Source organism: Aspergillus neoniger (genome assembly GCF_003184625.1).
Source record: "Aspergillus neoniger CBS 115656 unplaced genomic scaffold BO87scaffold_1, whole genome shotgun sequence".
Lineage (NCBI taxonomy): Eukaryota > Fungi > Ascomycota > Eurotiomycetes > Eurotiales > Aspergillaceae > Aspergillus > Aspergillus neoniger.
Genome location: NW_020291129.1, coordinates 39,489 through 64,948, shown reverse-complemented (window position 1 = coordinate 64,948; position 25,460 = coordinate 39,489). Strand labels below are relative to the sequence as shown.

The 25,460-nt window shown below is 52.9% G+C and overlaps 10 protein-coding genes across 10 annotated transcripts; 6 read left to right on the top strand and 4 right to left on the bottom strand.

The window, feature by feature from the left end:
* Positions 1-219: 219 nt before the first annotated feature.
* Positions 220-3,098, top strand: BO87DRAFT_392200 (putative anaphase-promoting complex component Cut20/Apc4; the record flags this gene model as incomplete). The annotated part of the gene is made up of 7 exons (XM_025624992.1): positions 220-484; positions 578-923; positions 974-1,541; positions 1,595-2,326; positions 2,378-2,444; positions 2,501-2,650; positions 2,713-3,098. The coding sequence occupies 7 exons, from the start codon at positions 220-222 to the stop codon at positions 3,096-3,098; spliced, it is 2,514 nt and encodes an 837-aa protein (XP_025484960.1).
* A 1,492-nt stretch (positions 3,099-4,590) lies between these two features.
* On the top strand, positions 4,591-8,016 carry BO87DRAFT_375 (karyopherin beta). The gene is made up of 9 exons (XM_025622922.1): positions 4,591-4,734; positions 4,825-4,883; positions 4,965-5,771; positions 5,839-6,467; positions 6,527-6,743; positions 6,794-7,126; positions 7,182-7,419; positions 7,472-7,580; positions 7,632-8,016. The coding sequence occupies exons 1-9, from the start codon at positions 4,695-4,697 to the stop codon at positions 7,816-7,818; spliced, it is 2,619 nt and encodes an 872-aa protein (XP_025484959.1). The 5' UTR covers positions 4,591-4,694; the 3' UTR covers positions 7,819-8,016.
* Positions 8,017-8,838: 822 nt separating this feature from the next.
* BO87DRAFT_371670 (40S ribosomal protein uS8) lies at positions 8,839-10,066 on the top strand. Its single transcript, XM_025622085.1, has 2 exons — positions 8,839-9,362; positions 9,648-10,066. Exons 1-2 carry the CDS (start codon positions 9,230-9,232, stop codon positions 9,905-9,907), a joined length of 393 nt encoding a protein of 130 aa, XP_025484958.1. The 5' UTR covers positions 8,839-9,229; the 3' UTR covers positions 9,908-10,066.
* A 142-nt stretch (positions 10,067-10,208) lies between these two features.
* Positions 10,209-11,760, top strand: BO87DRAFT_454338 (phosphoglycerate mutase family protein). The gene is made up of 4 exons (XM_025628550.1): positions 10,209-10,314; positions 10,385-10,710; positions 10,781-11,401; positions 11,503-11,760. Exons 1-4 carry the CDS (start codon positions 10,279-10,281, stop codon positions 11,615-11,617), a joined length of 1,098 nt encoding a protein of 365 aa, XP_025484957.1. The 5' UTR covers positions 10,209-10,278; the 3' UTR covers positions 11,618-11,760.
* On the bottom strand, positions 11,701-14,133 carry BO87DRAFT_454337 (uncharacterized protein). Its single transcript, XM_025628549.1, has 2 exons — positions 13,473-14,133; positions 11,701-13,406 (listed from the first exon to the last, which is right to left on the bottom strand). Exons 1-2 carry the CDS (start codon positions 13,734-13,736, stop codon positions 11,826-11,828), a joined length of 1,845 nt encoding a protein of 614 aa, XP_025484956.1. The 5' UTR covers positions 13,737-14,133; the 3' UTR covers positions 11,701-11,825.
* Positions 14,134-14,258: 125 nt separating this feature from the next.
* Positions 14,259-16,186, top strand: BO87DRAFT_371668 (phosphatidylserine decarboxylase 1). The gene has a single exon (XM_025622084.1). It carries the CDS (start codon positions 14,388-14,390, stop codon positions 16,026-16,028), a length of 1,641 nt encoding a protein of 546 aa, XP_025484955.1. The 5' UTR covers positions 14,259-14,387; the 3' UTR covers positions 16,029-16,186.
* Positions 16,187-16,300: 114 nt separating this feature from the next.
* Positions 16,301-18,017, top strand: BO87DRAFT_323086 (anaphase promoting complex subunit DOC1). Its single transcript, XM_025620015.1, has 2 exons — positions 16,301-17,024; positions 17,090-18,017. Exons 1-2 carry the CDS (start codon positions 16,355-16,357, stop codon positions 17,944-17,946), a joined length of 1,527 nt encoding a protein of 508 aa, XP_025484954.1. The 5' UTR covers positions 16,301-16,354; the 3' UTR covers positions 17,947-18,017.
* A 100-nt stretch (positions 18,018-18,117) lies between these two features.
* Positions 18,118-19,701, bottom strand: leu2A (3-isopropylmalate dehydrogenase LEU2). The gene is made up of 6 exons (XM_025622083.1): positions 19,611-19,701; positions 19,517-19,537; positions 19,378-19,446; positions 19,220-19,315; positions 18,540-19,167; positions 18,118-18,461 (listed from the first exon to the last, which is right to left on the bottom strand). Exons 1-6 carry the CDS (start codon positions 19,659-19,661, stop codon positions 18,229-18,231), a joined length of 1,098 nt encoding a protein of 365 aa, XP_025484953.1. The 5' UTR covers positions 19,662-19,701; the 3' UTR covers positions 18,118-18,228.
* Positions 19,702-20,363: 662 nt separating this feature from the next.
* BO87DRAFT_295878 (CDP-diacylglycerol--inositol 3-phosphatidyltransferase) lies at positions 20,364-21,332 on the bottom strand (the record flags this gene model as incomplete). Its single annotated transcript, XM_025618966.1, has 3 exons — positions 20,364-20,681; positions 20,734-21,110; positions 21,167-21,332. 3 exons carry the CDS (start codon positions 21,330-21,332, stop codon positions 20,364-20,366), a joined length of 861 nt encoding a protein of 286 aa, XP_025484952.1.
* Positions 21,333-22,192: 860 nt separating this feature from the next.
* Positions 22,193-24,279, bottom strand: ptcA (type 2C protein phosphatase PTC6). The gene is made up of 2 exons (XM_025628548.1): positions 24,133-24,279; positions 22,193-23,992 (listed from the first exon to the last, which is right to left on the bottom strand). The coding sequence occupies exons 1-2, from the start codon at positions 24,191-24,193 to the stop codon at positions 22,371-22,373; spliced, it is 1,683 nt and encodes a 560-aa protein (XP_025484951.1). The 5' UTR covers positions 24,194-24,279; the 3' UTR covers positions 22,193-22,370.
* Between the last annotated feature and the right edge of the window lie 1,181 nt (positions 24,280-25,460).

Genomic DNA, 25,460 nt, shown 5'->3' with positions numbered 1-25,460 from the left:
TAACATACTTTATTATATGCTCTTCCCCAGCAGATCGGGAGCGGATCAACGCGAGCCAAACCAACGCGACAAACACCCGCATGCCAAGAGTTTCGGCCATCCGCTAGGGAAATCCATCCAAGACAACTGAACAACAGGACTGGACACGCGGAGTACAGGCATTCACAGCAATTGATTCCTTTCCCGTTCTATAATGGACTGAGGTCCCATTCAACTAATATGGCTGAAGATCATGATTCACGGCCGCCCCATGAGCCGCAGCTCACGCCTGTCGGGGAGAAGTCCTTACCCGCAAAATGTAAGGCAAACATTCTGACTTACTGTCCCACGATGGATCTCATCGCTCTGTCGAGTGAGGACGATGAACTTTTTGTCTACCGCCTGAATGGACAAAAGGTTCTTGGGGGCAATTTCAAAGGCGATCCCTATCTTGATGAGGATGATGGTGGTGGCGAGATTCGAGGACTGAAGTGGAAGAATACCGGTAAGTGGTTTACTTCGTAGTTGAGCATCTGGACGTGCACCTCTTCTGGCTCATCCCATCTTTTTGCTTTGGAGAAGACTGACATATTGGCAGGTCATCTGCTGTCTGTGGCTTGCGCTGACAACACCATCCGGGTCATCAGCGCTTACAGCGGGAAAACCGTTCACCATTACCCTGCTTATCATTCCGAAGGCGAATCATCACCGCCTGTCAAGGTGACCTGCTTAGGCTGGGGAGTGAATTTCACCGACAGCAAAGCAGCAAAGAGGCATATGCACGACGCTGCCGGGCAAGTCAACGTCGATGACCTCTTGTCCCCGGACAATCATCCGTCCAAAGCAGCAGCTCTGCTCAAGGCTGACTTACCGAGAGAGCTAGCATTGCTTGATGTCGAGTCTTCACTCCCCAAACTGAGTACATTACCAGCAACAGGCAGCGAGTGGGTCTTTCATCCTTTTGTGTGACTGACGCAGCTAACGCGGCATCTAGTGATGATGTTTTCAGTTCGCGGGCGTCTATTGACGCCATATTCCATGCTATCTCAAAAAGCGCTAGCGACGCGGTGGATGTATTATTAGTAGGCTTCGATAATGGGACAGTCCATCTGCGCATCTTCGACTGTTTCGAGATTGGCTCTCTTCAGGTTGGGGGATCTATCGGGAATTCGGGACCCTGCCAGATCCTTCGTCATGCCTCGCATCCACTCAGCTCGACACACGCATTATTGGCGCTGGCGCCGGAGGCCACCTCGAGCTCTTTACATCTCCTCACACTCGATCTTCGCTTCATTACCCGGTCAGGAAGATATCTCTCCCTCCTTGCGCACAAGACGACACAGCTACAGAACTTGCTGCGATATATCAGTCAAGTGCAGAGGCAGATTGAGCTTGAATGGAAAAATGCACAAGAACTGCCGACAAGGTACATGCGCAGTGTCAATGAGGACTTGCAGGAGAAATGCCACTGCGACTTTGTCACAGCTGCGTATCACCTGGTTGTTACTGGGGATTGCTTCGAGCCATTGAGGGAATTCTTGGTGGATATTGTTGGCGAAAGGGTATGCTTATGACGTGCTTTTCATCCATCGTATCCGTATTGACCATATTACAGGGACACAAGAGATGGGAAAAGGCTGTTTCCAGCGGCTATGAAAATGTCCGCCGATTAACCCACGAATGCCTTCTTCCCGCTTTAGAGAGATGTGAAGTATTATTGAGCCGGCTGATCGGGCTATCAAAATTCTATAAACTGAGTGAAGTACTTGGCCTGGAAACATCAGACCTAACGGCCATCGTGGAGACCCTCGATTGTCTTCACCTTCTCGCCCATCACATACTAATCCATGCCAATGAAGAATTGACCCAGTTTAGCTGTTTCTCTAGATGGCTTCGCCATGAGATAGACATGCAAAGTGCGGAACCGATGTCACAAACCCTAGAGGAGTTGATGGAGAAGACAGACATGGTCGAATATCCACAGACGTTGAAATACATACGCAGTGCTCTTACCAAGAGCAAGTTGCGGAACTTCATTCAGCAGCTGCCCATGATGGGGATGCCAAGGCCACCTACCACATCCTCAGACAAATGGGCTCCAACCGGCCAGGATAGGTCTTTCTATGACACATTCAGAAAGCTTCTCGAGCAGAGTGAGAGCCCCGAGAAGGCCCACGCGGTTGAACTACCCAAGATGAACGACCTTACGAAGCGATTGGGGCTACAGTTCGAGAGGGTCTTTGGGCAGATCGCACTGACACAACGCCGGGGAATACTTCATCGTTCGCCTTTGGCTCTTCATCCCGACTGTGATAAGGATGTTATTGATATTGTCATGTGCAACGAGGTAAGACATTGCAGTGGTTTATGTAAGGATGATCGCTCATCAGGTATGCAGGATACCGAAAAGAAGGATCAATGTGCGATCTACATTGCTACTAGATCCATCAAGAAAAAGCATCTGCGTAAGCAAACTCCGGCATATGAAGGCCCTCCTATGATGGCGTACTGATTTATCCAGTGTGTTTCTATCGTGTTGAGTTGGACTCCGAAAATGGTGTTAGTTCCACTCGACGAATCTCTACCGGAGCACTCGATCTACAGGAAGGAGAAGTCCGACAGGTTCAGTTTGTTGAGGATGGTACAGTCGTAGTCTTGTGGTCGAACAATAGTATGCTTTCCCTATTTGTCCGTGGACCTTTCTCTTTCCAGATACGCTAACTTCCGCTGTAGAAGGAACCTCTTACCTTCTTAGCCTTTCATTTCAGCCTACTGCAACAATGAAAACTAACACGGTTGCCGAGTCTCTGGCGCCTTGTCCCGTGGACTATCATGATAGCCTGCAGGAACCTACATCGCCCGACCCGGTGACATCCGCAACAGTCGTGGACCTCATGTCTCCAGATTCTTCGTTTGCGGGTCTTATCAAGCATACTTTCATTGGGGCTAAATCGAAAGCAAAGCCCATTAGAGTTGATGTCAATGGCAGACGCGGTCGCCGGGCGATCTGCGTACTGTATGGCGATGCTCTGCGATATGAAGTGTTAGACCTAGATGCGGAGCTGGAGGATGAGGAGGAAGAGGAAGACGAGGAAGACATGGAGGAATTGGAGGAATGATGATAATAACAACAACAAGACACGTCCATCTGCTCTCTTCTCGCCTCGATTCTCTTTCCGTGCACGGAGCACACACAACCCGAGAATACTTTGTTTGCTAATTTGCACTACGTCATGTCTCAGCTACCGGTTCCACTAGGATTCCAATCAGTTGGGAAAAGATTCCCTCGATCAACACCAGAGCTGATGAAGACCATCTGTCGATCAATGCTCCCATCACGTTAAGGGGAAAGGTTCAGAGTACGGAGTACTACGGAAGAGCTTTATCTTGGAGCAAGGCACCGAAGCTAGGCTGTCAGAATAGTTGCGGTTAGTTTTTCTGACGATCCACGACGACCACCCGCGAATGATAGACACACAGAACCCAAAAGAATCTCTATGGAACAGCCACCCGGCACTTTAAGTGGACAGATATAGTTAGTAAAAACAATGCCTCGAAAAACAGCCGTGATGATTTGTGCGTTGGGGGGTTGACGCCCTGAGAGATGGAGCTGGTCGCCGGGGTCACAGTGAGTGGATCGAGGACCACTTCTTCAAGCAGCAAAATCAAAACAAGCAAACCCGTGGAGGGGAAAAATTTGGGTTGCGGGAAAACACAAAAATGACCAGCAAAGAGGGAGGGAGGGAGGGGCACCTCAGGCAGGCAGCCGGCAAGAATTGGCAGTTCCCCATTACAAAATACCGTATTTTTGCAAGGTGAAATTGGTGACGACAAGACCAGACCACCGCCCATGATTTGAGTGAGGGAGGGGAAAGGAACAGCGACTTCTCTGCAGCCCAGCATGCACCCCTCCCTGGAAAGTTTGTAATATTGTCTGATAGTACTTATTAACTAGCTATGTGATAGCGGAATGCAAAAGAGAGGTTCTGCATAATAATAATAAAATCTCCTGGGATCATATTCGCCTTGTCCTCTATTTCTCTCCGGTCGCTACGAATCTGGACGAGTCACTGACTAGCCGTCACCGACCACCAATTGGTCACGTGAAATGACTAAGCCTAAGAATTCCGCGGGTCTCGGCCAATAAGAGAGCAGGGTTCACAGGGCTCTGGCGGGCGCTGACTGGTCGATTCGCAGTTGCTCGTCCATTCTTCTGCTGGAACTGCAAATTGAAGGGAATCGCCCTCACATTATTATTGATCCCTCTCTTTCTCTCTCCTTCTCGCTTCTTGCTACTTCCTCCCCCCAATACTTCCTTTTCTCCCCTCTCCTCAATCCGCATAGCTTCGACATCCTTGTCTTCTTATCCTACACCCCGTCCGTGTCTGTTTATCCGACCCTGGGGCTTTCCTTTTTCCTCTTGTTTTGCTTGGTCCTGGCGTGCACCACCGCCGTCTTTTCGCCCTCCTCTACCCCCCCGGAAGACCTGGTGCATGCCTCGTCATAATCCACAAAAACAACCTCTGCCCTCCATCCTCCAGAGATAATCCCCCATCTCCTGTCCACACTACCACTCTTTTCTTGTGGACGGTCTTTTAATAGCCTGGTTCTGTCTGCTTTGTTTTCTCTTTGAGTCAGAACAGCTCTTTCACCTTCTCTTTTTTATTGTCCTTTTCGCTTGTGATCGCTTGCTTCGGTTTTCCGCATACGGCAACATGAACGTCACTCAGGTGTTGGAGAGTACCCTCTCGCCAGGTAATTTTGTTCCCGTCCCTTGTATTCAGATTATGTTACTAGATTTGAGGCATCAGAATCACTAACAGGCTATTTTGCTGGTAATTATAGATGCGGCGACTCGTTCCCATGCCGAACAGCAGTTGGCCCACGCGGCGGAGGTTGACTTCGTAAGTTCTAGACGTATCCCGTTGCTAGTAATTGGTCTTATATCAAGCATACTAATCATGGCTCTTTTCGCCGGAATTTAGGCCCAGTACCTTGTCACACTCGGTCAGGAACTCGCAAACGAAGATTCCGCGTCCCACATCCGTACCGCTGCCGGTATCGCTTTGAAGAACGCTTTCACTTACAGAGACCTCGCAAAGCTCCAGGAGGTCCAAACAAAATGGCTACAGCAAATTACCCCAGAAATCAAGGCGCAGGTCAAGGAGCTTGGCCTCAAGACGCTTAACTCGAAGGACGGCCGCGCCGGCCAGTCTGCCGCCCAATTCATCGTCTCCATCGCTGCTATCGAACTTCCCCGTAACGAGTGGCCGGAGCTGATGAACATCCTCGTCCAGAATGTCGCGAGTGGTTCCGATCAACTGAAGCAGGCCTCCCTGGTCACCATCGGCTTCATTTGCGAGTCCCAGGATGCTGAGCTTCGCGAGAGCTTGGCTGCCCACTCCAATGCTATCCTGACCGCCGTCGTTCAGGGTGCTCGGCGCGAGGAGCAGAACATGGACATCCGATTCGCCGCCATCAAGGCTCTCAGTGATTCCGTTGACTTCGTGCGGTCGAACATGGAGAACGAGGGTGAGCGGAACTACATCATGCAGGTTGTCTGCGAAGCGACACAGGCCGATGATCTGCGTGTGCAGGCGGGCGCATTCGGTTGCTTGAACCGTATCATGGGTGCCTACTACGATAAGATGCGCTTCTACATGGAGAAGGCTCTGTTTGGCCTGTCGATCATGGGAATGAAGAGCGAGGAGGAGGATGTGGCTAAGCTGGCCATTGAATTTTGGTGTACCGTTTGTGAGGAGGAATACGCTATTGAGGATGACAACGCGGCGGTAAGTCTTGCGCATCATCTGAGAACAGCTATGCTGTGGATATCGTAGCTAATTGTGAGTCAAATAGGCACAAGCAGAGGGTCTCCCCGAGGTCCGGCCCTTCTTTGGCTTTGCCCGCGTCGCCTGCCGGGAAGTCGTTCCCGTCCTCCTGCAGGCCATGTGCAGACAGGATGAGGATGCCACGGACGATGAGTACAACGTCTCTCGCGCTGCTTACCAGGCCCTGCAGCTCTACGCTCAATGCGTGCAGGGTGATGTGATCCAGCCTGTCTTGACCTTTGTCGAGGAGAACATCCGTAACGAAGATTGGCGCCACAGGGATGCTGCAGTTGCGGCATTCGGCGCCATCATGGATGGCCCCGATCCCAAGGTCCTGGAGCCTCTCATCAAGCAGGCTCTTCCCGTCCTCGTCGGCATGATGCAGGACAGCTCCATTCAGGTCCGTGATTCGGTCGCCTACGCTCTTGGCCGTGTCTGTGACTTCTGCTCTGAAACCCTTGACCCTGACGTGCACCTCCAACCCCTCATCACTTGCCTGTTCAACGGCTTGGCAAGCTCTCCCAAGATCGCCAGCTCCTGCTGCTGGGCCCTGATGAACGTTGCCGATCGTTTTGCCGGCGACTATGGCGCCCAGACCAACCCTCTGTCCAAGCACTTCGAGGACAGTGTCAAGTCGCTCCTTGCTCTTACTGAGAGGTAAGCCAGTAATCGAAGCTTCATTTAACTGTCTAAGCCAGGCGCTAACTTAATTGCAGACAAGATGCAGACAACCAGCTCCGTACTGCGGGATACGAAGTCCTCAACTCCTTTGTGACCAACGCTGCCAATGACAGCCTTCCCCTTGTGGGCAACCTCTCCGACGTCATGCTTCAGCGCCTGGAGCACACCATCCCCATGCAACAACAAGTGGTTAGCGTTGAGGACCGGATCACCTTGGAAGAGATGCAGACTAGCATTACTAGCGTTGTACTTGTATGTTTATCCCATTTCTGGCATTCTTCCGGCTGTGACTGACTTCCTAGGCTGTCGTTCAACGTCTCGAGACTGAGATCAAGCCCCAAGCCGACCGCATCATGCAGGTCATGCTTCAGATCTTGGCCACTGTTCCCCCCAAGTCCAGTGTCCCTGATGTTGTATTCGCCACGATCGGTGCCATTGCGGGTGCCTTGGAGGATGACTTCATCAAGTACATGGACAACTTTGCCCCCTTCCTGTACAAGGCCCTGGAGAACCAGGAAGAGCCTGGTCTTTGCTCTATGGCCATCGGCCTGGTCAGCGACATCTCGCGTGCCTTGAACGAGCGGGTGCAGCCCTACTGCGACGGTTTCATGAACGCTCTTCTCACGATCCTGAGGGTAAGGAACTAATCCTCGCTACATCAAGACAAACAACTGCTAACACTGCCTCTAGTCCTCGACCAACGTGCTGAAGCCTGCAATCCTTGAGACATTCGGTGATATTGCTCAGGCCATTGGCACCCAGTTCGACACCTACCTCAACGTCGTTGCCCAGGTTCTTCACCAGGCCTCTGTTGTGACCGCCAGCAACGACGTGACCCCTGAGATGCAAGAGTACATTGTCTCGCTGCGTGAGGGTATCATGGATGCTTGGGGTGGTATCCTCCTGTCCTACAAGGGCAAGCCTCAGGGTACGTTATTTTCAGAAATGGAGCAACGAACACTTAACTAACATGATGCTAGTCTCCCAACTGCATCCCTTCGTGGATCACATCTTCCAGTTGCTCCACACCATTTCCCAGGATTTCAACCGCAGCGAGGGTCTGATGAGGGCAACCATGGGTGTTATTGGGTAGGTTTCCTTCACTCTCACAATTCTGGCCTCGTGACTAACATGCTCCAGTGATCTGGCTGATGCCTTCCCCAACGGCGAGTTTGCTGCCTACTTCCGTAACGACTGGGTCACCAGTCTGGTCCGTGAGACGAGGACCAACAGGGAGTTTGGATCTCGTACCATTGACACCGCCCGGTGGACTCGTGAGCAGGTCAAGCGTCAAATCACGATGTCCACTGCCGCAGCTATGGCGTAAGCCGCTGTTATGTGCTGCTATCCAAACCCAGGTGCTCGCTTCCGAGACCGCACCCCTAGGAGGACGACCTCATCCGTCGGTGCTCTCAGGGTAGCAACGACATTGTCTCTGCTCCCCCGAGCACCCGTCCCCACACGGGAACCCAAGTCGCATTGTGCTACTGATTGCTCAAATCCTAGGGTTCACTAGGCCGTGCCCAGTGAATCAGCGCATAAGGGCTAGTGTTTCCATCGACCCCGTATATCACCATCCCTGCCCAACGACCCTCTCCCTATCACCGATGTATGACACCTTTTGAGCACCCTTACCCCTTCCCACGCACCTTCCCCTTCTCCCCCTCCCCAACACCTCGGCCCTCTGTCCGGCACGAACCCCCTGCTTTCGGACCCCTGTTGTCATGACATCTCGCAATGCATGTTTGCACTTTTCCTTCCGGCCTTTTTGTTTCGATCTTCTCCTCTACTATTACTATCCACTTTGCCACATCTTTGCACCCCCACATCAGTTTTAATTAGACAGAGGTTCTTTAGCATTATCATGTATGCCCGAGAAGTCATGTAACCAACCCCCTTTGAGAAACACTGTCACGAATCCCTTGACCCTGCTCCACGTATCACCTCATCCTACCAAAAGACCTGTATAGAGAATGGTAAAAAGCAAGAAACAGCATGAGAGCAAATAGTAATGCGTAACCGAGTGATTGTCGGGATAGACTTGTCTTCATGCCCGAGTCCATTATCATTGGTGATAAAAACCCAAGGTATGGGATGTGGCATTACATTGTTATGTACGAGTCAAATATGCGGCCTGCACAGTAAATAAGATGAAGTCAAAAAATTTCAAGAGCCCTATAGAAATTGGTTTCTACTGAAATTGGTCACAAGCGTCGTAAGTGAAGGCCAAGAATCGTGTTTATGCCTGAGGCATCAATTGAAGCGGTGAGAAACACGTGACTGATAAGGGCACGGATCGGCAGCCCTAGTGGCCGCACAGCGAAAACTTCTCACCTCCAAAAGATCCGCGAGATTCTTCTTCCTACACTCGATCTTACCGACGTCGTCGACACATCCCTCGAGGTATGTATCAATCGTTATTTCGCCCTATTCTACAGCCTCCCAGCTAGTCTGAGGGAGCAATCACCATGGAAATCCGCATATTCGGCCTTGCTGGTGTAGTAACCGACAGCATACGATGATCGGAGGACTGGGTGATACGCTTTCCTCACTACGGCACGGGCTGAAGAACCCTTGTTTATGCAAAAGGGGCACTCTTTGCGCTCGAGGACTACTGGTGGCTGACTCTTATGGACCCAATTCCTCACCGATGGTGTGAGGACTGGGCATTGTAAATATTTAGATACCTCATATCCTTCGATTCCTCGATTTGAGAATCTCGATTCTACACCGTCAAAATGGTCAAGACTTCCGTCCTCAACGATGCGCTTAACGCCATCAACAACGCCGAGAAGAGCGGTCGCCGTCAGGTCCTGATCCGCCCTTCCTCCAAGGTCATCATCAAGTTCCTTTCCGTCATGCAGAAGCACGGTATGTTCATGTCTACGCATTACCAAATGCCACAAGAAAAGAAGAGTTCCGGGCACTTGCAAGGTCGATCCGTCAAGGTGTTGAATGAAGAAAAATTCGGGTTGATAACTAGGCGACGGTTATAGACCAACCACGGCTTTCGCCCTTTAAGTGCCCGAGATATTGACAAGTGTTGTTTACAACATGGCGGCGATCTTACAAGTTTCCGGAACTCTTTTATTTCTTCTGTGTTTGGTTAACTTTTAAATCACCGCAACAAATTGCTGATTATCTTTCCTTCTTCAGGCTACATTGGCGAGTTCGAGGAGGTTGACGACCACCGCTCCGGCAAGATCGTCATCCAGCTCAACGGCCGTCTGAACAAGTGCGGTGTCATCAACCCCCGTTACCCCGTTCAGCTCCGTGACCTCGAGAAGTGGGCCACTCAGCTCCTTCCCTCCCGTCAGTTCGGTTACGTCGTCCTGACCACCTCCGCTGGTATCATGGACCACGAGGAGGCTCGCCGCAAGCACGTTGCCGGCAAGCTCCTCGGTTTCTTCTACTAAAAAGTTTACCCTGGAAGATTTTTTTTTGATGGCGAGGATCTAGTTTGTGGTGCGAGGGATGAACTCTCGTGGCTTGGCGGAGTTGGATCGATACCCGGCAGAGATGTCTAGATAGTTATTGATCGAGTGATCTCGCGAATGAACTGATTCCAGTCATCATTTATTGTTCTACAACATATGCAAGTAGTGTAATCATTAGCTGCAGAGTAGATCTAAGACTTGGCCGGGCCGAGGTCTGACCGCCGCCCCAAGTTTCCCCGCAACATCTCCCTTATCCATTTATCAACACCATCTTTAACCGGTTCAACTCACAACTACATTCACTCCCTCCTCCCTATCTTCTCCAATTTCTATACTTGAGTCCTGTAAACATGCCTCTAGACACAATATACCTCACCCGCCATGGCGTACGTCCACCCACCCACCACATACTACCCCCTCCATATCCTATCCCCAACACTAACAATATATCTCCAGCACCGCCTCAACTGGACAATCGACTACAAAACCGGCACCTACCACGCCCAATTCCCTACTCCAACCGGTAATCCAGCGGATCCAACCCTGACATCTCACGGCGTGCGCCAATCCCACGAACTGGCCGCCCATTTCACCAGCGACAACATATCCCCCAAGCCATTCCGCATCTACAGCAGTCCATTCTACCGATGTTTGCAGACAATCCAACCCACAGTCGAAGCATTGAAGCAGCAGCAGGCAAACACCACCCCCGGTACTACCAACGAACCCCCCGCAATCGACACCCACGCCGACTTAACCGTCCGCACTGAACCCGGCCTGGGGTACGTTGCCCCCTCCACACCAACTAAACTATACAGAAACCGATACTAACCATATAATAAAAATACATAGAGAATGGTTCGGCCCAACAACCTTCTTCCACCACCCAACTCCCGCACCGGCCTCAGTCCTATCCACTCACTTCCCTACCATCCTCCCATCCCAATCCCAACATGAACATGTACATGAACACGGACATACCCACAAACCAATCCTCCACCCCTCCACCCGCGGCGAAACCATCGCCCAGCTCCACGACCGCGTCGCAACTACCCTCTCTGCCCTGATCACCTCCGTCGACGAGGAAATCTCCGCCCTCGAGGCATCACTCCCTCCCGATCAACGGACCAGCAAAGCAATCCTGATCTGCGCGCATGCTGCGCCGCTGATCGCTATGGGACGGGCCTTGACGGGGGATATGCCGAGGGATTCTTCGGTTGAGGATTTCAAGGTGTATACGGCGGGGGTGAGTACCTTCGTAAGGAGGAGGGTAGGAGAGGGGGAGGGTAAGAGTTTTAGGGAGGATGGAGAGGAGGTAGGCGATGGGGGTGAGCTTGCGCCGGGTACGGAGGTACTACTAGATGGAGGGGTGAAAGTTCCTGATTGGAAGGGGGGAAAGGGAGTTGCTGGGGGGTGGGAGTGTGTGAGGAATGGGGATTGTGGGTTTTTGAGTGGTGGGGCGGAGAGGGGATGGTATGTTCTGTTCTCTCTTCTTCTTTTTCATAATATTCGTTTCTGTCTTGGTTTGGTTCGGTATGGGATGGTGGTTGGTTGCTAACTGTTCGCTGATATAGGCACTTCGATGGTGATGAGTCGTTTGATACGGGCCCCATGGCTGGTCCGTCGGCTACTCCGACTTCTAGTGTGGAGTCGTCGGTTGAGACTGATTTGGGGGGAAGTAAGTTATAGATACCATGATATGGGACTTGGTGTGGATGTGGATGTCATCGGGGATAAAGTACACTCAGGCTGTAAGTAGTAAATATATTGCGCTAATAGACTAGATATCTTGCCGCATTAGGCGGTATGGAAATATGGTCGCAACTATCAATACATCATGAACTCAAGTTTCAAACCACCGAGTATACTCAGTACAAGTCTAATGGCTCCGTTATGGCTAATTCTCAGTTGGGGGTATCGTGTTGGGTGCGTTCTCGCCCGTCTCTCTCTGCTCGTTCTCGCTGCTCTGCTGAGCCTGTGTCTGTGCCTCACCAGTCGTGCCTGCGTTGGTGGCCTCTTCCTCCCGTCGACGCCGCTCTTCTTCCTCTCTCGCACGCTCTGCGTTCCGGGCCGCTTCTGCAGCGTTGCGCACTTCTACGTGTCTCTCGCCCACGCCGGGAACCAAGCTTGCAATGAAGAGCGCCAAAGACCGTTCCACGCGTCGCAGTTGGTGTCGCAGTCCGGTTGGCTGAGCAAGAGGAACATTCCCTTGGCCTGTTGACGGCGTGCCGGATGGTGCTGGGGCCGGTTCGTCCGGGGCGAAATGAACCAGTCCTTCCAGGTGTCGTTGCACTGGCGCCACAAGCATTCGATACAATTGCTGTGGGACCCCGGTTTCTGACAGGAGCGAGACGAGGACGGCCAGAGTCACATACACCACGCGGGACCATGTGCCCGGTTCGCTGAACATGTAGCAGAAGAAATACAAGCGCACAAATAGCCACATGCGTCGGAGATTGCGCGTGAAGCTCAACTGTCCGTTATTTTCGAGGCGCTGATTGAGTACGGCCTGTCGGACGATGTTCTCCATGACAACTGCGTTTGCATTGTGAATCTCCGGCGGGGCACCCGTACGAGGCGCTGAGGCTCCAGTTGGGGAGTGCATGGCTCGGAGCGCATCGAGAGACGACTGCATCGTTTCCGCGCCGCGGGGAGATGCAACCAAGGCTTGATAGCCGTTTGGAGACGAGAGGAGGTACAGAGGAGCTTGCCCTGGTGTGGGATTGGGAGGTCCAGATAGAACAGGTGTGGGCATGGTTCGAGCTTGCGAGACGCGGAGCTGATCGGCGCGGGTATAGATGTTGAAGACGCGGGTAAGCAACGATTCAATCGAGCCGTCGCGTTCAGCATGTGGGTTCTGATATTGGTCGTCGAGCAGAGCGAACAATTGTGTACGTATGCGAATGATATGGTCCATTGGGGGCGCAACCCCTCGGTTCAGTTGCTCTTCGCCAAACGCAACCTGGTTTCTGAGGATCTGTAGGCGCAATCGGACTTCTTCGGGGAAATTGCTATTGGCATTGTTTGTCCCCGACAGACCGGAAGCCAATGTGGAATCAGACGAGACGGACGAGTGTCCTGGGTGCGACAGACCGGGGGCTACGTGTGGCCATGCAGGTTGCTGAGCAAACGAAGCTGTTGTAGTCGTGGAAGTAGCCCCCGCGGTGCCTGCCGCGACGCCTCCCAACGGTCCGCCCCGTTCCTGCATGTCAATCTGTCGGCGAATGGCCTCGATATTCCGCCTCAGAGCAAGTCCGATCTCTGCCTCATGGGGAACCGCGGGCAATGCGGGGCCTCGATACCTGATCTCTTGTCCGTGGGGCAGGTGCTGCGGCATGAATCGGTTCGATGCGAATGGACTCTGAGGTGCGGGATGTCCTGGAGCACCCCGCGGGATCGGGGCAGGAGTTCTGGCGGAAGTTGAAGCATGGGGAGCTGGGGCGGGAGGAAGGACGAGGTGTATGGAATACTCGGTATCCTGGGGAAGCATCAATGTTAGCATATGCCGGCCACAGGGGGTGTATAAAGATGAGAGTATGCGCACATTCGATGACTCTAACACATCATTCAGCGCCACAGTGTCGTTCGTCAGGGGCTTTCCCCGGTATATCAGCCGTTGAGTCTCAGGTGATGGTTCGCTCGGAATGGTCTGCGCGATTCGAGCTTTGAGAGTGGAAATGGTGATGGACGGGGAGATGTCGTGGAGAGTGAATCGGTTGGGAGGAGGTAAAGATGGACATAGCACATGTAGTACTATGCTCTGTGGAGAGTCCGCCAGAGCGGGCTGGTTCTCAGAAGACGCGGTCATCCTGGAGTTGTTCTGTCCTTGCGGAGGGATGTTGGGAGTAGACGATCACAGGCGCATAATCGTAGTCGCAATGCTCACTGGAAGAGAGACAGCAGAGTGTATCAGAAGTAACTGATAGAAATCGGATCAGTCACGTCGAGTGCAAACAATGACAATCTGAACAGAGTGCTAACTGGCAGTTGATGTGCATGAACCAGACAGCCAGAGGACCGCGGGAGAAGTATACAAGAAGCCGGAATGATGACGGTGTCCTTTTCAGCCCTGAGATGTGACTGGCCAGAACCACACGAGCCAGGCAATATGAAGCAGAACAGCTAGAATTGTCAGTTGAACACGATATCACATTCACGCCCACAAGCTGTCCAGAACAACGAAGCACCTAACCACACAGATCAACAAACAGATCGGAGGCAGGCAACCATGACAAGTGAAGCCGCGCGGACGGAGGGGATTCTGCCCGGCGGTGAAGCAGCAAACCGATGCCGATCACGGGTTTTTGTGTTTTGACTGTCATAAGATTGACGATCCCATCCTGCAATCACAGCTGCTTCCTCGGTTGATCCCGGTTCCGTGATCAGAGGGCAGGTGTCTCGCACTTGTTGCTTTTACTTCCCCCCCTCTGGGATGACTTGCTCCGAGTAGAACCGCATTATGGCCCTGTGCCTGACCAGCCGTTCTGCCCTGTGTTGCCGGAAGTTCGCAGTCTCCCCTCATGGGGAGAAGGTAGGATTGATGGAAGTCTCGTTGCGGGCCACTGGTCGTCGTAAGACCGGTGCCAGGCAGTTTTCGCAGTCCTGGAAACAATATCAGCATCAAAATTCCCACGAAAACCCTTCCCCTCGAAGCACCTTTGGCTCCCGACTCCGTTTTGCCCTACGCAACACCAAAGTCGAATGGTATCCCATCCCCGTCGGTCTCGGTATCGGCTTGCTTGGCTTGCTGCAGTTTTACAAGGCCCAGCGGGCGGAACGTGAACGTGCAGAGAGAGAAGCTGCCGGCGAGACTTTTGATTTCGAAAAAGCTCCTCCCCGTCCAAAGCACCGACTGAGTGGACCATGGCAGGTCCAGATTATGTCGACCTTGCCGCTCAAGGCCATATCGCGGCTCTGGGGACGCTTCAATGAGATTGAGCTGCCTTATTATTTCCGTGTTCCGGGATTTAAACTCTACTCTTGGGTCTTTGGTGTCAACCTAGACGAGGTTGAGGAACCCGACCTTCACACCTATCCCAACCTGGCAGCCTTCTTCTATCGCAAGCTGAAACCCGGTGTTCGGCCTCTGGACCCTGACACTCGCGCTATTCTTGCACCCTCCGATGGACGTATCTTACAATTTGGATTGATTGAACGTGGTGAAGTCGAGCAGGTCAAGGGTGTCACATACAGCTTGGACGCCCTGTTGGGTGCCGCGACCCCGAATCATGCCGACCACACAGATAAGTTCACAGACCACCAGGGCGAGCCGGCCCAGGGAACCGAAGCCAAAGTGCTGGCGGACGCGGAGTTTGCCAAGATGAACGGCATCTCCTATACGCTTCCCACGCTCCTGGCAGGAGACCAGAGCGGTGCCCGGAAGCGTTCTGCATCTATCGATGCATCCACCCCATACAAGGCCTCTGCAGAAGCCGAAGTCAAGGCTGACCTGGCTCGTGGGGATGGTGCGCCGTGGTACGCCCCGAAGCCGACGTCCAACAATGCTCTCTACTATGTCGTGATCTACCTTGCTCCGGGTGACTACCACCGCTTCCATTCGCCAGTGCCGTGGGTGGTGCAGAGCCGTCGTCACTTTGCGGGTGAACTGTTCTCGGTGTCCCCGTACCTGCAGCGCCACCTGCCGGGCCTCTTCACCCTCAATGAACGTGTCGTGCTGCTGGGCCGCTGGCGTTGGGGTTTCTTCAGTTACACCCCCGTGGGTGCCACGAACGTCGGCTCGATCAAGGTGAACTTTGACGCTGAGCTGCGTACTAACAGCCTCACCACGGACACCGCGGCCGACATGGCAGCCGCCGCTGCGGCCAAGCGTGGTGAGCAGTACCCTGGATTCGTTGAGGCTACCTACCTCCACGCCAGCCAAACCCTGGGAGGTCACCCTCTGCAGCGTGGTGAGGAAATGGGCGGATTCCAACTTGGTAGCTCAATCGTGTTGGTGTTCGAGGCGCCGGTGGGCACCCGTAAGTCCTTCGACGCGGGCTGGGAAGAGGGCCGACGCGAGGGAGGATTCAACTGGACCATTGAGAAGGGCCAGCGCATTAAGATGGGAGAGAAGCTCGGATTCGTTGACGTTGAACACTGAGGGTGACATACGGGCAGAAGTTCACCACCAAAAAAAGCCATATAGACCAATTTGTGCACCACCGGACGAAGATCCGAGGCGCTTGCTTATGTATCATACACTTTTTCTGTACATCTCAGCTATTAGCTGATCTAATAATTAAACTGTTTTGAACCTATTCATCTACATACTGGATCGTCGATAACCCGATAAGAAACACGTGACTGATAACGGCGGTCCATCCATGAAGCTTTCCATCCATTCTCCATCCAGCATCAACAAACACTCTCAATCTCCCCACGAATCATGGCCAATTCACAATAACTTGCTTCCAAACTGTATCCAACATGCCGCGTCACCATCATCTCCTCCGTCGACACCCCGCACCAGACACCTCCTCCCCCTCCGACAGCACCACCCCCCACCACGCACCGCAACAACCACCCCCGGCGCCCCAACGCGCCAATCGCTCGCGCCTCGGCCACCACGCGCAATTCCAAACCCCTCCGTCCCAAGGCCTCTCCATTCCCACTCTTCACCCTTCCTCCGGAACCTTTGACCCCGATCATCCCCTCCACAGCCACCCCAGCCAGCATGCAGCGCACAACCCCGCCGCAACGGCCGCCCTGTTCTCCCTCTTCGGACGAGGCGTGCATGGCCGTCCGCCCAACCACCCAGCGGACCAGATGATGGACGACGACGAGGATGTTGAGGACGAGGAAGAAGAAGAGGAGGACGCCATTCCAGAAGAGTATGACGGGGTCGGATTCAGCCATGAGACAACACTCAGTTCCATCGCCCATCAACGTACCCGACACCGACAGCGGCAGTTCCAGCGGTCTATCTCCGAGGAGGACGGAATGCTTCCTGCTCATGATGTGGATGTGGCGGAGCCTTCTGATATCGAGGAAGAAGACGAAGAAGAAGTGGAACATGATGAGCAGGTCGAGGAGGATGAAGAGGATGTGGAGATTGAGCCGGGGGCTGGTAGTGAGTCGGAGATGCTACATGAGCGCGGTATGTACCCTTTCCCACCCACTTATTCAACATATAAACTAATCATTCGATCGATCTATGTACAGAGAAATCACCCACCCCCCTCCCCGCTAACCTCCGCGAAATCTCCTCCCTAGCTAGCTGGACCGTCTCGACTCATAAGCCGGGCTGCGGCGTGACTGCCCTCCGTCACCCGTCTCCAATGCAGTACTGGCAATCCGATGGTCCGCAGCCGCATACCCTCACTTTGCACTTCTTCAAGCTGGTGGCTATTGTGCGCATCAGGGTGTATTTGGATTTCGAGATGGATGAGAGTTATACACCTACTAAGATGACGTTTCTGGCGGGCATGGGCGGGAATGATCTGGTTGAGTTTGCTAATTGGGAAGGTGAGGGGCCGTGTGGGTGGGTTGATGTGGAGTTGGAGGGGGTGGGAGGGAGGAGTGGGGGGTGGGTTACTACTAGTGCGCAGAGGCAAGGTGGTGCTGGTTCTGGTGGTGCTGGTGGAGGGAAGAAGAAGAAGAAGAAGTTGGGGAGGAGGAGGAAGGGGAAGGGGAAGAGAAGGGGCGGGTTTATCTTTGAGGATCCTGACGTTGATGTGGATGAAGATGAAGAAGATGATGATTATGACGATGACGACGATGAGGATGATCCGTATGCGGGGAATGTGCTCAAGGCCATGGTCATTCAGATGCGAATCATTGAGAATCATCAAAACGGCAAAGATACGCATGTACGCGGGTTCCAGGTGTTTGCGAGAGATGATGAGAGAAAGAGGGTGGGGAATGCGCCGTCTGCATCGGCGGATGGTCGTGTCCGGAGACACAGTGCCAGACGTTCATTGAGAGCCAGTACGCATGAGGATATGGAGCGTGATGGTGTTTCCAAGGTGGTGACGAGTTTGGAGGAGCCGGATTGGATGGGCGAGCCTGTCATTCGGTAGTAGTCATTCATTGTGTCACTCGATTGATAGCATTTCGCGGAGTTTTAGATACCCCTCCTTTTCCAACATACATCAATATGTCATACACGCAGCAGCTGTCATACATTCTCCCCCATACTTAATACGTAGTAGTAACAGTAAGAACAATCACGAGAGTAGCATGGGTAGTAGTAGTAATGTAATTATTATATTCATCATTTAGATCCAGTCATATCTCATGCGGGTCACCCGCCCAGCAATCAATACTTTTTCACCCATCCCATCATGCCAAACCCAATTAACCTACTTCAACAACTTCTCCAGCTCGGCGGCAACAGCATCACCAACCTCGCTGGTGGTAGCCTTACCACCGATGTCACCAGTACGAACACCAGACTCGAGGACATTGCGAACAGCAGCCTCAATAGCGCGGGCCTCATCGAAGCGACCGAAAGAGTACTGCATCATCATAGCGACGGACAGAATAGCAGCAACGGGGTTGACAATACCCTTGCCGGCGATATCAGGAGCAGAGCCTGCACGCGATTAAATTAGTAAACCGCACTTCCACCCTAGCAGATTTCAGAAGTGGTGGGGGGGGGGAGGGGACATACCATGAATAGGCTCATAAATACCATTAACGCGGCCCTTCCCATCGGGAATACCACTCAAACTAGCACTAGGCAACAAACCCAAAGAACCAGGGATAACACTAGCCTCATCACTAATGATATCACCGAACAGGTTACTCGTAACAATAATGCCGTTCAACTGGCGAGGGTTCTTAACCATAATCATAGCGGCCGAGTCAATCAGCTGGTGCTCAATCTTCAACTGAGGGAACTCCTTCGCCATGACCTCAGTGACCGTCTTTCTCCACAGACGACTCGTAGCCAGCACATTGGCCTTATCCAGACTCCACACGGGGAGAGGGGGGTTGTGCTGCAGGGCAAGGTGTGCGGCGAGGCGAGTGATGCGCTCGATCTCGGCGCGAGAGTAGGGCTCCGTGTCCATGGCGTAGCCGCTGCCGTCGTCTTCCTTGCGGTCTCCGAAGTAGATTCCACCCGTCAATTCGCGGATGATGTTAAAGTCGACGCCCTCGCAGACCGAGGCTTTCAGGGGGGAGTGCTCGACCAGGGAAGGGGCGGCGAAGTTGCACGGGCGCAGGTTGCCGAATGTGCCCATTTCTTTGCGCAGCTTCAGAAGGCCTTGCTCCGGGCGGACGGCGCCGGTGCCCCATTTCTGTTTGGTTGGGTTAGTTCGTGTTGTTGTTGGTGGTGGGGGGAAAATGTACCGGTCCACCGATGGCACCGAGGAGAACGGCATCGGCGTTCTTGGCCGCGGTCAGGGCCTCGTCGGTCAGAGGGTTGCCGGTGGCGTCAATGGAGGCCTGTATAGTTGTAGTGTCAGCGTTTTATGGTCTGTTATACATAGGATTTGATTGGGACGTACACCGCCCAGCAGGTGGTCCTGGAGGTTGAGGGTGATGTCATCGCGGCTCTTCTCGATGACGCGGAGGACCTGTGGTGAAGCAGTGTTAGCATTGAGGGAGTCTAGAAGCTCAATTCGGAGCTGAGCATGGTTTGCTAACCTTGATGGCCTCGGCGGTAACCTAGATTGACGTTGGCACTGGGTCAGTCGATTGTCCGGAGCTGTACATGGGTATAGGCTCAGCGCGGACTCACCTCGGGACCGCAGTGGTCACCGGCGAAAACGACAATGTTGTAGGCGGGCATGATGAGGGCGAGTGAAAGAATAGTCTGGCACGGGGGAAAGTGGACGATTGAGCGGAGGAGAACGAGGTATAAACTACAACTTATACGGACTGGCGGGGCAGTTGGCGAGGCTCCCCGCGCCGACACCGGAGCCACTGCCGGCCCTAGTCCACCCCCGGTTTAGCGCGGCGTATGTACTTTTACCCACGCTTACCACCGGAGTTACAGCTATTATTAACATTGACTCACTGTAAATGTGTCCACTCTAGTAGTCCCGATTAAAAATGCTATCGACGATGGCGGCGCCAATTTAATCACACGAAAAAAGCATTGAAACAAAGACAGAAGCCATGCAAGTAGAGAATCAATAAAGCACGCCTCCAATATCGTCCCATTTTTGCCCTGAGACGTCTGTACACCTAGCCTTATATGCCCGCAGTCCCGCCCATCACATATACTAAGACATGACCGATATCCTCGAGCCAGAGAAAAGAAATAGAAAAATGAAGAGAGACATGGGGTAAGAGTAATTATGGGGAGACTCCTGGACCACTCTGAGCTGTCCGGAACAGCCAGAGCACCAGAACCATGCAGAAAATATCTGACCCGGTCGGGGAACATACATCACTCCTCCAGATCCCGGGAGCGTAGCCCAACGGGCATTATCGAATTGACTGGTAGCTAGAACAAGCCAACTTCAGCCACAAGCTGTCAGAACATGACTTAGTTCTTCTTGCCATTGCGCATGGCCTTGCGGCTAGCAATGTCGCCCTCCACCAGCCACTTGCTCGCCTTGACCAGCTGCACAACGTTGATGAACTGCTTCAGAGCCATGACGGGAGCCGAAATGCCGGTGATCACCCAAGGCCAGAAGCTGTCGATCTTGTTGGCGCGCGCCATCTCCAGAGCCCCAGCACTCCATGGGCTGGCAGTGCTCACAGGCTGCAGGAGGGAGGGAGACAGGGTGGGGGAAGAGAAAGAGAGCAGGTACAGTCCAATGAAGAACAGCTCATTCAGCGCGCAGCAGATAAACAGAACGGTCTGTGGCGCATGTCAGCATGTTGAACGAAAGAGACGCAAAGGAACAACGAACCCTGCTGTGGTAATACTGGTACAAGATCCAGCTGCGGCTAGCCTCCACCTTCTTGTGGCTCTGACTGGAACCTCCCATGCTCAGAGTCGCGTACATATGCATGTAGTGACTGGCCATGTCCAAAGCGATCAAGCTCTGGAAGATAATGGCCCACCGTGGCCAGGCGGAGCTCAGGAAGACCAGCAGACACGCGGTCGTGCACCGATCCGTCACCATGTCCAGCACCGCACCAAATGTGGTAGACTGGTTATAGTAGCGCGCCGCATATCCATCCAGAGCATCCAATAGGCACGACACGCTGTAAAGGAGGGAGCACGTCCGCGGGTGCAGAGGCATATAGTAGAGGGAGGCCATCGTCAACACAACACGCGCATATCCTAGACCCATCCAAGTTAGGTGTTGTCAGACTGCAATAGTGTCGCTGAGCTCTTACCGATCAAGTTCGGAGCAAAAAGAAACACGTTTTCCTCCACATCCCCATCAGCAGTGACTGCTGCACCGTTCTTTGGCGACTCCTGCAAGGTCCCGTTAACGGCGGGCGATGGGTCGGTTGCCTCCAGCTCAGCGGCGGCTTTCTGTGATCTAGTTCGGGGGCCCATTGTGGCGAAATTAATATGAATGTTGAAACAGAAGTAGAAGTAGTTTGTAGGAGGTTCCGGAGGAAAGAACGCCTGGGCGACGGGGAGTTGACGGAAGCAGGAGAAGCTCTATCCGAGGGGTTCCACGAGGACGGCGAGTGGACCGTGTCCGAAGCAAGCTTCGAGTCAATCGGAGCAGCAAAACTCAGTCGGGTAGAAAGGCTAGAGAGGAGGACACAATAACATTAGCACATCTCACAATGTCTCACTAGAAATGGACCACGAGGTCAAGGCAAGTTCAGATGGGGTTGAGAGAAGATGACGGCGCCGGAGATTCTCCTGAAAGCTTTGTGGAACACGTACCTTCTGCTTTTTTTGCGACGCGCCTGTGCCAGAAGCCAAAGATCACAGGATTCGAGTCCACAACAGAGATTAATGTCACTGTACACAGAGCCAACAAAAGGGAAGTTGTAACTATCTTAACAGCGCGTGGAAGGGCAGTCTGTCCAAGTTGGTCAGGAGAGGAAAATGGCCATGTGTGAGGTTTGGCGATAAGGTTGGGGGGTGATAAGAAGGAGCCACTCACGATGCGGTCACCTTAATTCATCCGCCGCAATCCGGGGAGTGGTGCGATTGCACTGATCAAGACAGTTGATTACAGAAAGTAAGTGTCAATGTGCGACAACGAGTTCCAAGAGGAGCCAAGTGATGATGAGAAAGATTTAGAGAGACGGGTGGTCAGGAGAAGCTGTTCTCTGTTTGCGGCCAGCCTTACATCCTCTTCCGGGCCGGTCCCGACCAAGAGTTGCCCGTGGACCCTGATCTACCCTTCCCATACATCAATTAGAATTCAACCTGCAACTAATTCTTTACTCAAAACCCCATTCTGAAGTAGCGCGCGTGTAGACAAAACAAAAGAAATTAGTTGTCAAGGACTGCGTATGTACAGATGTAAACTATGCAAAGCTCTCTCGAACAGCACGAACCAAACGAGCAGCAGAAGAAATAAGCTATGTACAAACAGGCATATTCTCTATCAAATGTTAAAAATCTTCATTATCATCTCCGTGACCTGCGCGGATCTGTCGCTTCTTGCCGACGCCACTCTCGAGACTCCTTTGTCCCCAAGCTTCCCAGTCCTCCCTCTAGCCGTCGCTCCCACCCGCCTAATCGGACTACCAGGCAGGTGGCATTGTCTCCTTCACGGGTCACCTCAGTCGCAAATTTGACCACGTCGGAAGCACCCTGGTCGGGGGTCTTGGCTTCCTTGACGATGTCGACGACCTCTTGATCTAAGAGTGTGCCGCTGACTCCGTCCGACATGAGCACCAAGAACGAGTACTCAGCTGGGCCCATCTCGATGCGACGGATCTCTGGCTCTGCCGAGACACCGATGCGCTTGGACTGGACGTCCCCAAAAGATCGAGTGTTGGCAAGCCCGCTCATCCGCTCTTCTCCAAACGAGTCTGTCACAAACGTGGTAGCGTACCGTCGTAACCGGGAAGCTTCAATAGGCGACGAGGGGTGATGGTTGGACGTGACCGGGATGGCTTGGCCGGTCAAAGTGGAACACAAGAGGATCCGGGTATCTCCGACATGCGATACAAGCAGGCTAGATGGAGCATTGGGGTGCCAAAACGGCGCGGGCGTCGGAGTTGAGATGAGCGCAATACTGGCCGTGCTGCCTCCCTTGAAGCGATTGACCCCGCCAATGTTCAACGATCGGGAGCGGCTTGGGCCATACAGGATATCATCCTGATGCATTGGTTGACCGACCTTTGTAAATTCATCGTCTCGTTTAGCCGCTTGTGCCGAAACAAACTCCAGATCAGTCCGGAGAAAGGCATACTCCAAGATCTCCTCAATGGTGACTCCCATGCCAGAATCCACATCGGTCGTCGAGTTCTGATTTCCGGCATGTGTGAAGTGAGGTGGAACAAATCTCTTGAAATAGCCGCCAACCAATGTCTTCCAGTTCTGCACAAGGATCTTCTCTAATTCTCCGATACGCTTAGAGTTACCGCCTTGTACTATTGGCAACGCTCCGGATGAGGGATCCGCGCCCCGCGGGAACTGGCCGCTTGAGCCTTGTCGGAGACTCGACTGTAATTCAAAGGCGGCCGCGGTATCCTGAATATATTCATGAAGCCAGTCCTTCAGGAAAGTACTGCACTCCGTTCCGCCATGGCCGTCAAAGACGCCGAAATAGAAGACCTGCGGATCCCCGCTCGCGGTGTCGGCCCCGCGGCTCTCTCTGGGGACAGGGATGGTGCCAGTCTTCTTGATCGTCAAAGACGCCGGTGGACGCTTCGCAAAGGCGGGTATATCGATAACACCAGCCTGGTAGGCATCTTCATTGTAGGGCCGGGTGCCTCGTAAGCTGTGTGCACCAAAGTGGTGTTTGGCACTCCGCAGTGGGATGCGAACGACAGTGGTGTCCCGGTCGACAAGGGGCTGGAATGCGGCCGGAGAATGCGAGATCTCGCCCGTATGGGGGACCGACTCTGCACGAGGGAGTTTGTGGAAGGGGGCCAAAGGACCCCGGGGATCCGGATGTAGCGAGGACGAGGGCAGATGAGTGACGAAATAGTCGTGGAACTCGCGACGCTTGGTGGGGCGGATATCGTCAGGAACAATATACTTGGTCGAGTAACGACGATGCCGAGACCAGATAATATAGACTAGAGAGGAGACAAGAGGAGGTTAGCCAGGGGGGATGGTGAGACGCGAATGCAGGACGACCATGCAACTCCAGGCCGATCTGGCTGGGCGCAAGAAAGGCGCGGAGATAAGAGAAATCTGGGGGAGGAGGCGAACTCACGATAACTGTCAGCCAGGGTCCGGACCTGGACGGAGACTCGCTTGGCGGGAGACCCAATCATGAAGGCCGAAGCATTGGTAGGATGATGTCTATGGAAAAAAAAAGTCTGGGAGAGCAAAGTAGAAAAACACGAGCACACAAAGGGAGGTGCCGGACACGAAGCAGGAAGAAGGTTCTTTGCCTTTTATCGGAAATCCGCGGGGGCTGCTGATTTTGCGGGCCGAGCAATCAGCGCGGCGGAGAAACACAACGGCACTTCTTACTACTTACTACTACTACTTCTACTTCTTTTTGTCTCTCCCTCCCTCGCAGCAATTCAACTGCAATGTATTGCTGCACCCTGTGACTTATACTTCAGGCAACAGACTCGGTACCTTTTCTGTTGCTAAAGGGGGGAAATAGTGGAACTCTCCAACTTCTCCCCCTTTCCTCTCACCAGTAATCAACGCTTGAGTCTTGTCTCCGTCTATTCGACTACATCATTGGAGCAGCAGACTGGAAGAGAACAAACAAATCTCACTTGCGGTATTCTAGACCGTCTCATCGTTTTTTCAAGAAAACAAACGGATCCCTGGAATAGGATGAGAACATCCACCGTATGCGCTCTCGATCAATGTCTCACTACAGAAAAACCAGGCCCGTCAACTACACATCTGACAACAAGACACGCATTGAAAATGCCTACTACTAAGCGAGCTACTCCAACCGCAAGAGGAATCTCATCAACGTCATAGAAATCCATTCGCTGTTAGCTACCGTTATGAGTCTATCATAGCGGTCAGAAACTCTCCAGTAAGCAGGAAAACGTGGCAGCAGCACGACGGCAGGAATACATGTATATGTGATGCTACCAGTTGGGTCTCCGAATAAACACATCACGTCAATTAGTTGGAGAACTACCCGGTCTGATCCGATAATTCTTATCTGTCAAATTTGGGTTCTTCACACTGATGAAATGATCGTGGCTGGCCATGGTCGCGTAGTTGAGCTGTTTATTGACTTGGATTAAGCCACTCAATGCGGTAAGCCAATGTCCGTTCGTAAGCAGGCGCATGAGAAGAGTCAGAGGATGTATGGTATGCGGGCTGAATACGAAGACGGAGTAAGAAAGATGATGTGTTCTGTTTCATCAACCGAGTAAGCAAAGTAGTTAGGATAGTAATGCTTCGTGCGTCCCTTTGAGTAGTAAAGTGGAAGTGCTGGATCAGCAGACTCCCGATATACTATACTTATCAGGTACAGTCAGGGTTTGTATGTATAGTACTTTGTAGATCAGTCCACACGCGAAGTATACAATGTGGACTTGCAGGTAGTGTCGTATTATTGGC

Bases quoted from the DNA above. Each gene is read 5' to 3' on its own strand.
- BO87DRAFT_375 (XM_025622922.1), top strand. From the start codon at position 4,695: ATGAACGTCACTCAGGTGTTGGAGAGTACCCTCTCGCCAG. The intron at 6,468-6,526 runs GTAAGCCAGTAA...ACTTAATTGCAG, and splicing joins CTCCTTGCTCTTACTGAGAG to ACAAGATGCAGACAACCAGC. The intron at 6,744-6,793 runs GTATGTTTATCC...CTGACTTCCTAG, and splicing joins GCATTACTAGCGTTGTACTT to GCTGTCGTTCAACGTCTCGA.
- BO87DRAFT_323086 (XM_025620015.1), top strand. From the start codon at position 16,355: ATGCCGCGTCACCATCATCTCCTCCGTCGACACCCCGCACCAGACACC. The intron at 17,025-17,089 runs GTATGTACCCTT...ATCTATGTACAG, and splicing joins GGAGATGCTACATGAGCGCG to AGAAATCACCCACCCCCCTC.
- BO87DRAFT_371668 (XM_025622084.1), top strand. From the start codon at position 14,388: ATGGCCCTGTGCCTGACCAGCCGTTCTGCCCTGTGTTGCCGGAAGTTC.
- leu2A (XM_025622083.1), bottom strand. From the start codon at position 19,661: ATGCCCGCCTACAACATTGTCGTTTTCGCCGGTGACCACTGCGGTCCC. The intron at 19,316-19,377 runs GTACGTCCCAAT...ACAACTATACAG, and splicing joins AGGACCACCTGCTGGGCGGT to GCCTCCATTGACGCCACCGG. The intron at 19,168-19,219 runs GTACATTTTCCC...CCAACCAAACAG, and splicing joins TCGGTGCCATCGGTGGACCG to AAATGGGGCACCGGCGCCGT.
- BO87DRAFT_454338 (XM_025628550.1), top strand. From the start codon at position 10,279: ATGCCTCTAGACACAATATACCTCACCCGCCATGGC. The intron at 10,711-10,780 runs GTACGTTGCCCC...AAAAATACATAG, and splicing joins CGCACTGAACCCGGCCTGGG to AGAATGGTTCGGCCCAACAA. The intron at 11,402-11,502 runs GTATGTTCTGTT...TCGCTGATATAG, and splicing joins GGTGGGGCGGAGAGGGGATG to GCACTTCGATGGTGATGAGT.
- ptcA (XM_025628548.1), bottom strand. From the start codon at position 24,193: ATGATTGGGTCTCCCGCCAAGCGAGTCTCCGTCCAGGTCCGGACCCTG. The intron at 23,993-24,132 runs GTGAGTTCGCCT...TCTCCTCTCTAG, and splicing joins GACCCTGGCTGACAGTTATC to TCTATATTATCTGGTCTCGG.
- BO87DRAFT_454337 (XM_025628549.1), bottom strand. From the start codon at position 13,736: ATGACCGCGTCTTCTGAGAACCAGCCCGCTCTGGCGGACTCTCCACAG. The intron at 13,407-13,472 runs GTGCGCATACTC...ATGCTTCCCCAG, and splicing joins ATGTGTTAGAGTCATCGAAT to GATACCGAGTATTCCATACA.
- BO87DRAFT_371670 (XM_025622085.1), top strand. From the start codon at position 9,230: ATGGTCAAGACTTCCGTCCTCAACGATGCGCTTAACGCCATCAACAAC. The intron at 9,363-9,647 runs GTATGTTCATGT...TTCCTTCTTCAG, and splicing joins TTCCGTCATGCAGAAGCACG to GCTACATTGGCGAGTTCGAG.